Below are 14,757 nucleotides of genomic sequence, written 5' to 3'. Positions count from 1 at the left end.
TTAGAAAATACTCTTTTCTCAGTTTACAGATGCTTTTTGTAAACTTAGCTGCCCAAAATGATTTTGAAGGTCCAAATGGGGCTTTGCAGTATTCACAGATCTCCGCCCATGTTAGTCTATGTAAATATAACAAAGTGTTCCCTAACCATTACTTCTTTCCCTATTGAACAGTCTGTCTCTTGTCTATGTTTATTTTACAGTCATAAACAGGAAGCTGATGACATTGTACGAGTGGCAAAGACAGCCAACGAGACCTCAGCTGAGGCATATAATCTGCTTTTGAGGACCCTGGCAGGAGAAAATCAAACTGCATTGGAGATTGAAGAGCTTAACAGGAAGTGAGTGTGATTGGAAAGTGGCTCACAGTTCTGTTCTGTGAAGAATTGAGTGCTGTGGATTTGGGGGTCATGCTCATGTGTATTAAGTTCATCAAGGGCTGTGCTGTGGATTTGGGGGTCATGCTCATGTGTATTAAGTTCGTCAAGGGCTATGGATTTGGGGTTACACTCATGCACATGAGGTCTACCTTGCTTTCAGAGTGGTAGTGTGATTGGGGGAAGGGAGGCATAGCCACACCAGGCTCTGTAACTGCACAAGGAGCTAACTGGACTAGCCATGTACTTGAGATTCTTCATATGTGGAAACCAGAGAGAGGAAACTCCCGAGTAAGTAGGGAAATACAGTGAGCCGCCAACCTTTACACAGGCCTAAAGGGAGAAGGTGCCAATTGAATAACCCTAAGTCGAAAGGTTAGGGACCAGAAGTGTTCGGGACTTAAGAGAGATATTTTTGAACATCTGAATACATAAAGAGATTATGGATTAGATTCAAGTCTAAACACAAAGTTCACTTATGTTGGCGTACACAAAGCCTAAAATGTTACATAGTATTTATTGTGTATCCACAGTTCGATAGTAGCTGTCACATGGGATCAGGTGTGAGATTCTCCTCCTGTGTGTGACAATAGTGCTAAAAACGGTACAGGGTTGGAATTTGGGCTTAGGGACAGCCAGTCTTTATAAACAGTAAGCTAAAGAGAATTGAAAAAATGAAATGTAACTTTTAGCTAAGTGTTGATATCAGAATAAGAGCTTTGGTACAATATTTCCTTTGAGGTGTTTGGAGATGTCCCAGTGATAATAACTAGATTGTTTATGGTTAATATTAAGATGTAAAAAAAAAGACAAAAAAAACCCCAGCTTTTTTTTTTTTTAATTGAATTTCACCATTTGTTTCTGAGGTATGAACAAGCAAAGAACATCTCTCAGGACCTGGAGAAGCAGGCTGCCAGAGTCCATGAGGAAGCCAAGCGAGCAGGTGACAAAGCCGTGGAGATCTATGCCAGTGTGGCCCAGCTGACCCCTGTGGACTCGGAGGCTCTAGAGGTATGTGTGCAGAGGCTCTGGTCACTGCAGTCCCGTCACACCCCGTCCCTCAGTCTGAGTACGAGCCCCTTTGACAGTGCCCTGCCTCCCGCTTCCAGACCTACACCTGACTCACTGGTAAAGGTGAGTTCTACTTTTAATTATGCAAATGAACTTAGTGAGATAAAGAAGTATAGGTGTGAAGGTCAAAGATCACTTGGTGATGTGAATACTTGTCTAGATGGCCATGTAAATCCAAAATGTGATAAAGTTGAGTTGCTTGAAGCACAGTACAGCTAGAGCCTTCCTCCTAGATATCATGTAACAGATATTTAGAGAGCAAGAAGAACCATACCAGCCTGTAAGAACTATACCAGCATCCTCAGGGGCAGGTAGAATATTCAGGAGTTGGTAGTGTTTTATTTCATTCTATGGGCATACATTTTTGCAACCTACTTTAATAAGGGTTCAACCTCTCCTCTAGCCCACCACCCAGCAGAGGTAGAAAAGTCATTAGAATGTGGGGGAAGTGGACCTGTTCAGCAGTAGTTCTTTGGGGGCGATCTCCATCGTCTTTGGCAGCCGTTCACTCTCACAGCAAACACCAAATACGACTCAGCAGCTGTAGACCAGCCCTCTGGGCAGGCAGATACCAGGCAGCTGTAGTTCAGTCCTGAAGAAACCGCCAGGCGGCTCACCTACCAGCCTGAGGCGAGGCCACAGGAACCTCACAAGCAGTTCTTGGGCAAGTTTCTCTCAAGGGTGGCATTATCACAAGTTAAGCTCAACAACACTACGTAAGACAAACCAACACATGCGTGTCGTTAGGGAAAAATAGGGAGGCAGAGCAAACCAAGCCAATGCTCCGTGCTCGTTTCTGCTGACTGTGAGGTCATAGTTATACTCCCTTCATCAAGCGCCCTTTCACCCGTGTCTGCTTCAGGAAAACATCCTTTAACCTGTGTGCCCCGGCAAAACATCAGTTGACATAACCGACTTTCCAAAGGAATTAGAAGTTTCTGCTTCATCCTTCTAACCATGGTTCCTCAAACAAAGCCTGCATATCAATATTAAGTTGAAATGTACTGGCTTATTTCCAAAGTCCCGAGGTATCCGCTGGCATCACAAGGTTGGGGGTCTCTTCAGACACCTAATGCCGCCTGAGTCCATTTGTATAAAATGTGGAAAGCGATTAAGACTGACTCGATGGTGGCACTTGGGGGTGTGGTGGAGGCAGCTGTGGGAGGGAGAGATGGGGACCCCCAGGACTAGCTTCTTGTGGATAGACAAGTCTGCATCTTGACTGGGGTGTGGGCTGCCTAAAGCTGTGTATTCATCAAAGTACAGGAAACACTTGAAACTAAAGTGTACCTGGTTAAAAAAAGTGTCCATAAATTTTTGCCCTCTGCTATCTTAAAGCTGTCAATGGAGCCTTAAATCTTACAAAGTTCCTACGCTACCTTGTCATTCACTGCCATCACTTCATTGAGAAGTAATGACCTTTCATGCTTGTCACAGAGTGAAGCAAATAAAATCAAGAAAGAAGCTGCAGATCTGGACCGTCTGATTGACCAGAAGCTAAAAGATTACGAGGACCTTAGGGAAGACATGCGAGGAAAGGAACATGAAGTAAAGAACCTTCTAGAGAAGGGGAAAGCCGAACAGCAGGTCAGTTTGATTGGCTGCTGGCTGCGTTTCTTGAGGCAACAATTTAAACCACTCAGGTGGGAGCCTAGCACGTGTCTAGCGCGTGGCCTCTCTGTATGCTTCAGTCTCTGGGCTGGGGCTGCGAGGGGCTTGTCTGTTATCAGGAAAGGCTGACCCAGGAAGGTTTGTCCTCTGACCTGCTGTGCATTTGCAGACCGCTGACCAACTCCTAGCTCGAGCCGACGCTGCCAAGGCTCTTGCTGAAGAAGCTGCTAAAAAGGGACGCAATACCTTACAAGAAGCTAACGACATTCTCAACAACCTGAAAGGTATGAGGTCAGGAACAGCAAAACCTTCCCCATGCCCTCCGAGGAGACGGTCGCTCATTTTCTTTTCCATTTTGTTTTTAGCTCAATTCTCTCAGAACAAAATAGTGTGGTAATTCCCATAGACTATTTAGAGTCAGTAGTTAGCCATGATCTTTTGCAGTCTCTACTTCATCCTCTACACTCTGTGTGTGTGTGTGTGTGTGTGTGTGTGTGTGTGTGTGTGCACACATGTGTGGGTATGTGCACATGTGTGTGTAGACTTGAAATCGACTTCAGGTATTTTCTTTGCTGGCTCTCCACTTTGATCTCTCACCAAACCCAGAGCTGATGTATTTGAAAGAAAAATCAGGGTGCCTCATCTTCTCACTCCTTCGCTCTTTACTGAAGACCAAAAGCCATGTGTGGGAGGGTGGCCCGCCATTAGACTAGCATGTCACCATAGCCTCTCTGTGATACAGAGAGCTGACTCTGACACCTAATTCTTTGTTTTAAAGAAACATGCCCGATCCACTGAGGGGCTGATTCTTGTCTGATAAGAATAATCCCAGGCTCAATAAATGAGGAAGATTGGCAGGCACACTCACAACAACTGGCTGCTTTGGTGTCAGCGGGCCTGTTTACCTCCTGCTTCACACGTTAGCTTCTTGAGTAACTGGTTTTCTCATTTGTAAGAAGAATGTCATGCTACCTGACACACAGTTGACACCAAAGACACTGGCTATGACAGTGACATGCTCAGGGCTCTGCTTGGAAGTGACTTCTCAAGTAGGACTCTTCTCAGAAACAGATGTGCATTCGTGTGGCACGAGACCTGGAAAACCTGCGTGGGGCTGTCTGTTTTCCTCCTCTTCTGAGATTTCCCTCACAGTGGCCATTTTTTTTTTTTGAATACTGATTTTTATCTATTACAAAAAACCAAAATCCAATTGCAGCCTGGTGGAAGGTTTTCCTTCTCGGCAGTTTAATTTAAATGCATGTCTTGAACTCCTTTTAGATTTTGATAGACGAGTGAACGATAACAAGACAGCTGCTGAAGAAGCTCTAAGGAGAATTCCCGCCATCAACCGGACCATAGCTGAAGCCAATGAGAAGACAAGGGAGGCACAGCTGGCGCTGGGCAATGCAGCAGCTGACGCCACGGAGGCCAAGAACAAAGCCCACGAGGCGGAGAGGATTGCCAGCGGCGTGCAGAAGGTGAGCGCTTCCGTCTTCTCCAGCCCCTGCTCGCACATCACACACAGAACGCTCTGGAACCACCCTTGTCTGTTTCTTTTCTTTGCAATACTAATGAGAATATGTAATACACTGAAGAAAGAGAATCAGGAAGAGGACTTTCTAGTCTTGACGTGGGATCTGAGTTGTGAAAAGGGTGGGTCTTAGAATACGTCAGAGACCCCGCCCACAAAAGTTCCTGCCCTCCCCTAAATAAGCATTCTCCAGACCCTTCATAGAGCCGCTGTGGACCGCACTGCAGAGGCTCTCTCCACTCTAAAGAGGCATTTCTTCAGGCCGCCTCTTTTTATTTAAAGATTCATCTTACTTATTTTAAGGAAAGATTAGAGCTTGTTTTAAAATTAAGTGTCTGAGAATCACAAAAAAAAGTTTAATTTCTTGAAAAGGGTTGGTTTTAAATAGATTCTATTTCGTAAGTTGCACATGTTTCAGGATGTGGCCTTTTGGAACATGATGCTAAACTCGCGAGAACGGCCGCCAGCCTTTGAACCTGACATATATCCACTTGAAAAAGTACGATCACTATGGTGCGGTGGAAGGGTTCACGGTTACATTTGTACTTGTTCTCTGTGTGTGACCTCAGCCACACATGGTCAGAACAGACAGGAAATACTAAAGATTAAAGAGAGCACAGATGAAAAGCAAATGCTGTAGTATTTGACAATGATTTTCTTTTAATGAGAACCTAATAGGTGATGAGATTGAGTCGGGATAGTGCCTGTCTTTGTGATGCTCTCCCTGGACCCCACCCGGGCCATTTTGCAGATTGTGAAAGGGACTAGGAATGTGCTGTCCAGCAGGGAAAGCTGCTCCGAGACCTTTGGCTTGTGCTGTGAGCAGTTGCTTCTTCTGTGCCTAGAATGCCACCAGTACCAAGGCGGATGCGGAGAGAACCTTCTCAGAAGTGACAGACCTGGATAACGAGGTGAATGGCATGTTGAGGCAGCTAGAGGAAGCGGAGAATGAGCTGAAGAGGAAGCAAGATGATGCCGACCAGGACATGATGATGGCGGGAATGGTAAGAGGCACAGTGGAGGGGTGCTCTCCGGGAACCCACACACGAGCATACACACATATACACACATACACGAACGTGCACATGCACACACACACTCACAGACATACACACACACAGATATACACACACACACTCACATACACTCACATACAGACATACACACACAGATATTCACATACACTCACATACAGACATACACACACAGCTATACACACACACAGATACACACACACAGACTCACATACAGACATATACACACACAGACACACACACACACACACACACAGAAACATACACACACATATATAGACAGACTCACATACAGACATACACACACACAGCTATACACACACACAGATATACACACACACAGACTCACATACAGACATATACACACACAGACACACACACAGACCCACCCACACACACACACACACACACACACAGAAACATACACACACATATATAGACAGACTCACATACAGACATACACACACAGACACACACACACACAGAGACATACACACACATATATAGACAGACTCACATACAGACATACACACACAGACACACACACACACACAGAGACATACACACACATATATAGACAGACACACACATAGACACATGCACACATACACACACACTCACATATAGACATACACACACACAGACATATACACAGACCCACACACACACACACACACACACACATACAGACAGACACACACAGACAGACACATGCACACATACACACACACTCACATACAGACATACACACATACAGACAGACAGACAGACACACACACACAGACAGACAGACACACACAGAGAGATACATACACACACACAGACCCACACGCGCACACACACAGACAGACACATATACACACACAGACAGACATATACACACACAGACACACACACATACACTCACTCACACAGACATACACACACAGACAAACATATACACACACAGACACACACATACACTCACTCACACAGACATACACACACAGACAGACAGATATATACACACAGACAGACACACACGCGCATGCACACACACAGACATACACACACACTCACACACAGACAGGACACACACACACAGACACATAAACACAGACATACACAGACAGACACATATACACACATACACACACTCACACACAGACAGGACACACACACACAGACACATAAACACAGACATACACACAGACATACACAGACAGACACATATACACACATACACACACTCACACACAAGCACACACACGCCTCTTCTATGTGAGCTTCCGTTTGTATCGCATTTTCTGGTCAAGAATCTGTCAGACGCTTACATAGAGGACAAAGAATTTGGCTCCTCTGCCAGGTATTGACGTTGTCCTGTCCCAAAGCTTCTCCCACAGCTGCAGTTCCCAACACTTGAAACAGAACAAATGAAAACAAAGCACAATTGTGAATGCCATGTTTTTTAATGTCGTTTGAATGGATAATTCATACATGGGGTAAATTTTTAAAAAGGAGATTGCAATGAAAAGCCAGTTTCTTTCTTAGTTTTCCCAGCTGCTCGCTCACTAGAGGCAGAGGCCAGTCTCTTGTACAAGACATTTGCGAGGCATTGTGTAGCACTGCGGGGAAGCACGCCGCCTCACGCCTGCTTTCGCTGTGCACCTTCAGTGCCAGCAGACATGTATCATACCACATGGAAGAGGGGACCTGTGAGGCTGCCGTACAAGGGAGGAGGGCAGCTCTGTTCATTCGTGCTGTAGTTTGCATTCAGAACTTCCTGGAGTTCTGACATCCCTGTCCTGTTTGGTGTTGCAGTCACAGGGACTTACCCCTTGCAGTGTCAGGAAGAGGCCAGTTTTCCAAAGCCCCGAATGAAATAGGGCCTCTAGCTGTGGGTTGTGTTTACTTTGGGATAGAAAGGAGGAATGCAAGGGCTGTGGAAGTGATTACAACTTTGTACACCGCTCTGTACAAACAGCTGAGTTTTTTATTTGTTGTTGTTGTTGTTCTGTTTTGCTTTTGTTTAATTGAGACCGAATGGTTTTACCCTGTAGCTCTCTAGGTACACTATGATGGCCTTGAACTCATAGAAATCCTCCTGTCTCAGCTTCCCAAATACTGGGATTAAAGGTGTGCACCACCACCACAACTGGCTAAATAGCCGTTTTTAAACTTTGTGTCGAATTGTTATGTGATTTTTTTTCTTTCTTCAATGCAAAGTGAGACTCAAATGAAAATTACGATGAAGCAAACATCAGTCTTCTCTCATACGCTGAATCTCTGGACTTCTTTTTAATTTACATTTATTTATTTCCTGTGGTTTGAATGCATGTGCCCTAAGGCACATGTGGAGGTCTCAGGACGACTTGGGAGAGTTTGATCTCCTTCCACCACGTGCACTTTAGCACTAGAACTCAGGTTGTCAAACTTCGTGACAAGTTCTCTTGCCCATTCAGCCATCTTGCCAGCCCTGTGGATGTCACTGCTATGGAAGCTGTGTTTAAAGCACAAAAAACAATAAAGGATACATATTTGAGTTCCAAAAAGGGATATGGGTTTAATTCAAAGAGTGAAAAGTAAGTTTCTCTTGTTATTTTTGGTCCATAACTTTTTGAGAGCAGCAAGCCATCCCCCTATATACTCTCTCTTTTGTAATTATATCAGTTTTGAAAGTCCAACATTCAGCTAGTATTGCCTGAGTAACATTTTCTTCAACCAGAAGGGTTGTGGCTCTTTCTGGAAGACACCACAGGTTAAACCCAGCACAGTCCTGTGGCCCAGTCCTAGGAACTCATAGGAAGCCTGTATGGGTTCCAAGAACAGCTGCAATTTGAACAGTTAATTTTTTTTATTTCTGTTTTTAAAATTTCCACAATGTTTTGATCCCCAAATATTTGCTTTGTCCTGACCCCAAAACTAGGAAAAATAATTACTGGCCGGGAGTGCAAAGCCACTCCTTTATATCCTGGCTGGGGTTTGTTGGGGAGAGCATCTGCTTTCTGCTACGTAGCTGTTTCCTTTTCCTCCGCCGCTTCCTGTGACTCATGTGCTGTGTGTTTGTTCAGGTTTCATGGAACTTTCCCAAATATGTTTACCTTTGGTTGACTTTGAAAATATCCATTGTAGAGTGTGTGTGTGTGTGTGTGTGTGTGTGTGTGTGTGTGTGTGTGTGTGTAGGGAATTCTCAGAAAAGTCTTGCTTTCTGGAGAAAACAAGAATCAGACATCTCTAATAATCAGGGCCCTAAGAGTATTCACATTCTAGAATAATAATTCCTATGTTCAACCTGTACTTGAAAAAAATAATAATAATAACCTGTTTCTACTTAATACATTTCATCCTGTGTTTACCCCCAAGTAGTCTCGAGTGGGGGAAAGAGAGAAAATGAGATCGTATTGGTTTTCTGACTGCTTGTATCATTAAGGGTCCCCAGGTGGAATAGGCCCAGCACTCGGAAGGCTGAGACAGGAGGACCTTGTGTTTGAGACCAACTTAGGTTACATAGTAAGTCTCAAAAAACCAGAAACCAAAAACCCCCAAAACAATCAAAAACAAAAAAAGTATATACCATTCTCTGCAGTAGAAATAACATCCTCCACCTGAAGATACCACCCCCAAAACCCAGCAGAGAGAGAGACTCTGATTCATCGCTTAGAAAAGGGGAATGCATCTGAAAATAGCCCTGCTGGCTCACTGGAGGAAAATATTTAGAGAAGAGGAGAACATGGAGTCAGAAGTGTTCATGCTGTTTATCCTCTTCCTCTGCAGGCTTCACAGGCTGCTCAGGAAGCTGAACTTAATGCCAGAAAAGCCAAAAACTCTGTCAGCAGCCTCCTCAGCCAACTGACTGACCTCTTGGAGCAGCTGGGTAAGTAACGGAAGAGTTGGTGCAGCCCCTGCTCGCAGGTGTGGGTCCACGGGTTCAGAGGCACATTGGTTCGAGTTCTCCAAAAGCATCCGTTAACACATCCATATGGATGTCTCATTTAGCGCTTTTTTTATTTAAAAGATAACGGTGCACACTGTGTCCCAATTGGCAGAACCTTGTAAGGGTAGTTTGCATTGTCGGAGCACTGACAGGCTCTCAGTTCTAGAGTGCAAGTGAATTGGGGACTCTATTAAGTTCAAGTACTTGAGGTGCCTTCCCTGGACTCAGCCCCAGTAGGGCACCATGGTCCTCACCTTTGAAGATGAGCTTCCAGCTAGGGGTGCCACTGTGGACAAGGTCCAGCATGCAAATAAACAGCCATCTCCCCTTAGTCCTGCCCACTGGTGGAGCATCCTTAAGGGATGAAAAAGAAAGGCTCAGGGGTAGAATAAAAATGATACTTGAGAGCCCAGAATTCTCTCCACTTGCCAACTGAAGAACAATTTGATGAAGTGAAAGCTTTCACACCAAAAGAGAGCAACACTTGGGTTTATTTTGTTTTGTTTCCAAGGACATATAAGCACACTGAGCTCTCATTTTAACCCAGTTTGGTAGAAAGCAGATCTTTTTTAAGACCTATGTTCTTTTGTCACCGGACTCCAGCACGAGAGAGTTGTGTAGCTGCTGAAGACCAGGAATTTGTTTTTAATGTTTTTTTTTTCTTTCAAAGTGGGGGGAGGAATAATATTTTACCAGTCTCAGAGACCGATAATAATAAATTATGTGCCTGCAGGCGAGCCTAGAAGGAGAGCAAGCTAAAGCAAGGGCTTTACATCTTACTTTATCCCTTAGGCTGTCCAAATGCATGCGGATAATTCTCAACCATCTGAGAGTGGGTGAGGCAACCTGGGCTCAGGAAACTGCTTCTCTTTCTGTCTTGTTTTCCATAGAGCATCTTCTTCCAAAAGAAACTTTTTTTTTTCTTGCTACATTTCGAGCGAAGCTTTGTGTACAGTATCTCAGCGTTCCAACCTTGGCTGTTCCCATAAGAAGGTTCCCCGTGGCGTCTAACTCTGATAAGCAGGAAGTGACCCCCTCCCCAAACCAGCCCACCTTCTCCGAAACCTAGGAGTTGAGGATGTATGCTTCTACCTTAGAGACTGTGGCGTTCTTTGACGATACTGAAATGGTCCACAGATTACACCTAGATTACACCTAGAAACCTGCAGAGGATTGAGTCCTACCGAATCTCCTTCTTCAGCATAAGTGAGGTCTGAGGCATGGTGCGTTCTTGCACTTAGAAACATCCTCTGGGGGCTGGAGAGATGTCTCTGAGGATAAAAGTTCTAGCTGCCAAGCTTGACAACCTGAGTTCAGTCCCTGGAACCCTCATAGTGGAAAGAGAGAACCAACTCCTGGAAGCTGTTTTCTGACCTCCACATTCATGCTTTGACATTCACGCAGACATGCACGTACACATACATGCACAGTAATAAGTATTAGAAAATTAAAATATCCTGTGAAAAAACACTTCCTCAAAAAAAAAAAAAAAAGCCTATTCTAGTATTAATGATATACTCTGTCCACCTTTGCTGGGTAGGTCAATATCACTCAGGCCCTTGAACATGGCAGCACCTGTATGTCTGGCCACCTTTGCATCTGTGAGCTGCTGGCCTTAGTTCATGACCAAACACAGGCACTGAGGAGTCAAGCTCCCGTTCTCATGGAATGAGCTCATTCTCTTTTGTGCACTTCCTGACTCTACAGGACAGCTGGACACCGTGGACCTGAACAAGCTCAACGAGATCGAAGGCTCTCTGAACAAAGCCAAAGACGAAATGAAGGTGAGCGACCTGGACAGGAAGGTGTCCAACCTGGAGAACGAGGCCCGGAAGCAGGAGGCAGCCATCTTGGACTATGACCGAGACATAGCAGAGATCATAAAGGACATTCACAACCTGGAGGACATCAAGAAGACACTACCAACAGGCTGCTTTAACACCCCGTCCATCGAGAAACCCTAGTGTTGGGAGGGCTGTAAGGCAGTGTCCCTGACAGGGGGCCCTGTGAGGCCTCGGTGCCTTGACACAAAAATTACACTTTTCAGACCCCCCCACTTCTCTGCTGCTCTCTGTCACTGTCCTTTTGACCCAAGAAAAGTCAGAGTTTAAAGAGAAGCAAGTTAAACATCCTTAACCAGGAACAAAGGGTTTTGCCTAATAAAGTGTCTCCTCCACTCCTGTGAGCACCCTACCGGAACTTTCCCTTGTTTGCCTGAAGTCATAGCATCTTCCAGTGGCATACCCACATCACGTGAGCCTTTGTATGCCAGGGCAGACCCAGCCCCCTCCCCTCTCTCAGCACCATCAGAACCTATCTTAGTACTCATATTTCTATGAAGGAGATGTTCAGCTCCTCACCATAGCACTGAGATGACCAAATATGTCCAGTCTGCATCTTCTGCCTCCTCTTTGAAGCAAAAGGAAATAAACATCCTGTGCCAAAGGTATTGGTCATTTAGAACGTTGGTAGCCATCCATCAGACATGCTGGCTGTTTGAGCATAGGCCACTGAGCCATTACGGGTAACAGTGTAGTTACGTGTGGGTCTCTGAGAGAGCATGGCTCAAAGATGCTTACATTTTTCTCCTGTGCTAATTGACTAGGAAGATAAACGTTTTCCCAATCCTCAGGCAGCTGATAGAGAGTCTGGATGGGCAGCTTGCACATACCACTACACTAGGTAGCTTTTGATAGTTTTATAAGCAGGACTCAGTGCAGAAGAAACAGAGATGTGATAACCACTCACGTTTTTTTTCCCCCAAATCTTACTAATTCTTGGAGCTTTGTTAGTGTGTTAGAATTGGAACTTATTGTTAGCATATCTATCAAAACAGTCGTCCTCTAAGGTCTTGACCAATGAAAGAAAAGCAAATCTCCTTTCCCCCCATTTTCTGGGAAGTGGATGTAACCGGTATGATTAGGATTCCATAAGTGAATTTCTCTTTCTCTGTTGGAGAGAGATGTGACATTTGGCCCTTAGCTCCAAGTCTCTTCTGACATTTACATTCTTTCAAAACACATCATTGTTTGCCAGATCCTGGTGGCAAACGCTGCTCTCAGTGTTTCTCAAGGCCGTGGACCCCATCTAGTTCCTGCGCTTTGTGGCTCCGCCCACTCTAAGCCTTTCCTCTGTGTGGGGAGGGAAGAACCATGCATGGCGTTTCCTAGTGGGCTTCTCGACCTCTGATCCTCAGCTCTGTGGTTCCCTTAAGACCACACCGGGACAGTTCCCTGCCACACGCCCCCTTCCTCCTATCTACCTGCCTCTGAGATTCATATTTAGCCTTTAACACTATGCAATTTTGTACTTTGCGTAGCGGGGGGGAAAGAAACTATTATCTGACACACTGGTGCTATTAATTATTTGAAATTTATATTTTTTTGTGTGAATGGATTTTTGTTTATCATGATTATAGAGTAAGGAGTTTATGTAAATATTCCTGGTCCTCCTAGAACGGCACTGTCCGCTCACGTCCCTGCTCAGTTGTCCCTCTCACTGGCCAGGAACCTGTGCACCTCCTCCCTTCCATCCCTCTCTGAGTCATGCTTGGTCCCCAGTGTTTGCTTCACCTCTGCCTGTGTTTGCAGCATCTTCATTGTCTAACGGATCTATCAGCCTGCTCGCCTCCACAGCCTGACCGAAAAGGGCTCTCTTCCCTGTACCTCTGACCATCTGAGCTGCAGCTCCGTGCGGTTCTCAATGCCTGCTCCGGAGCAGTAGCCAAGCTGACAGGGTAAAGGGATGAGGAAAGTTTGCAGACGGAACCTTCCCGCATGGGTCAGTTTTGTAAGGGAGCATGTGCTGACGGAGCACTTGAGGGCGTCGGCACAGGGCTACTGATGAGAGAGGAGGCTCTGCTCAGCCTGGCTCCAGCTCTGTTGGGCAAACGGAGATGACCACAAACTCTCAGCTTGGCATCCCTGAGGTTCCGCTCTTGCTCCTCCGAGGCCTCTTCTGCTATTGCAGAGGCACAGCCTCACCAAGCTCAGTGCTGATTGGCTAGTTCCTCTATTATGAGGCCACCACTTTAACATTCTGGTCACAGTTGCAAGAAAATGGCTGACAGGCCACCAGCATCCTTTGGGTCAGCTCTACTCCAGCGCTGGTGGGTGGGGTGTTTTGGTTTGTCTTCTCCATCGTTGTTGGTATATTTTTAAAAAGAATTTTATTTTTAAAAATGAAAGTTATTTACAAGATGATACCTTACTACACTCCTGCGACACAGCCATTCATTATTCTATTGTATAGTTCCAATAATCTGTATTTTATGTAATAAAATGGACAGGATGGCTGCTGTGGAATGCCGGGTGTCACCCAGAAGAGATTGTTTTTATCCTACCCCCACCTCCATGGAATTTCCCTCTAACTGTGGCCCTTTTAAATGTGCCTTCACCTTAGCTGTTTGCCTTAACTTTACAGTCTTCCCCACAGGGAGGTTAATAAAGCGCAACACTTGGCGTTTTTTATGTTTAAAAAGAAAACAGTATTTTATTTATAATAAAATCTGAATATTTGTAACCCTTTATATCTCGTGTGGCCTAAATGCGGTGCTAGGACATAAAATGTTTAAAAGGTTTAATGAATAGACATCTACTCATAGTGCCTTTGACTGGCTTGGATTTTTTTGTTTTTGTTTTTTTGTTTTTTTGTTTTTTTGTTTTTGTTTTTTGAGAACCACCCAATGCTGTCTGTTACTTGTACTAGGGCATGCCCAGCATGCCAGGCAGATGCACTACACCCCCCCCCACCCTTTAAATTATTTCTTTGTTGTTTTACCTTAATCAAATTGCGATCTTCATTGTCATCCAAAAGTTAGCAAGCTTTCTCTTACAGAGCTAGATTGTGAGTGTTAACTCAGCTCTTAGCACAAGAGTGGACTGAGAGCAAAGATATGCAAAAGAGGAGCCTCCATGTTTAAAACTGCTTGTAAGAGTCTAGGTTTGGTGGTTTATGTCTGCAGTCCCAGCACTTGAGGCCAGCATGGCCCAGTGGCTCATTGAGCAAGCACTTGCAGTATAGACGTGAGAATTGGAGTTGACTCTCCAGAACCTTCTTAAAGCGGGGCTTAGTGGCATAGATCTGAATCTTTGTGCTTCTCTGTCAAGGGAAGAGACTGAATACACAGAAGCTTGTAGCCACCTGGCCTGCCATGTTAGCGGTGAGAAAGGGTCCCTGTATCAAACACCCAGGGTTGCCTTCTAATCTCTCCACATGTGCACG

At 45.0% G+C, this 14,757-nt stretch overlaps 1 protein-coding gene and 1 long non-coding RNA gene across 2 annotated transcripts in view; one reads left to right on the top strand and one right to left on the bottom strand.

Moving 5' to 3' along the window:
• Positions 1-14,062, top strand: part of Lamc1 (laminin subunit gamma 1) — a 127,067-nt gene extending 113,005 nt beyond the window's left edge. The window contains 8 exon segments of the mRNA NM_053966.3: positions 201-338; positions 1,241-1,385; positions 2,883-3,032; positions 3,226-3,340; positions 4,335-4,534; positions 5,433-5,591; positions 9,375-9,474; positions 11,242-14,062. Coding sequence (NP_446418.1) covers positions 201-338; positions 1,241-1,385; positions 2,883-3,032; positions 3,226-3,340; positions 4,335-4,534; positions 5,433-5,591; positions 9,375-9,474; positions 11,242-11,498 — 1,264 coding nt within the window. The 3' untranslated portion in view covers positions 11,499-14,062.
• LOC148001684 (uncharacterized) lies at positions 5,498-9,153 on the bottom strand. The gene is made up of 2 exons (XR_015636018.1): positions 6,756-9,153; positions 5,498-6,675 (listed from the first exon to the last, which is right to left on the bottom strand). It is a non-coding gene; the product is annotated as an uncharacterized LOC148001684 (long non-coding RNA).
• Positions 14,063-14,757: the final 695 nt, after the last annotated feature.

Source organism: Rattus norvegicus, chromosome 13 (assembly GCF_021556685.1).
Source record: "Rattus norvegicus strain SHRSP/BbbUtx chromosome 13, alternate assembly SHRSP_T2T, whole genome shotgun sequence".
Lineage (NCBI taxonomy): Eukaryota > Metazoa > Chordata > Mammalia > Rodentia > Muridae > Rattus > Rattus norvegicus.
Note: the sequence above shows the minus strand (reverse complement) of the source record. Positions and strands in the feature narration are given on the sequence as shown.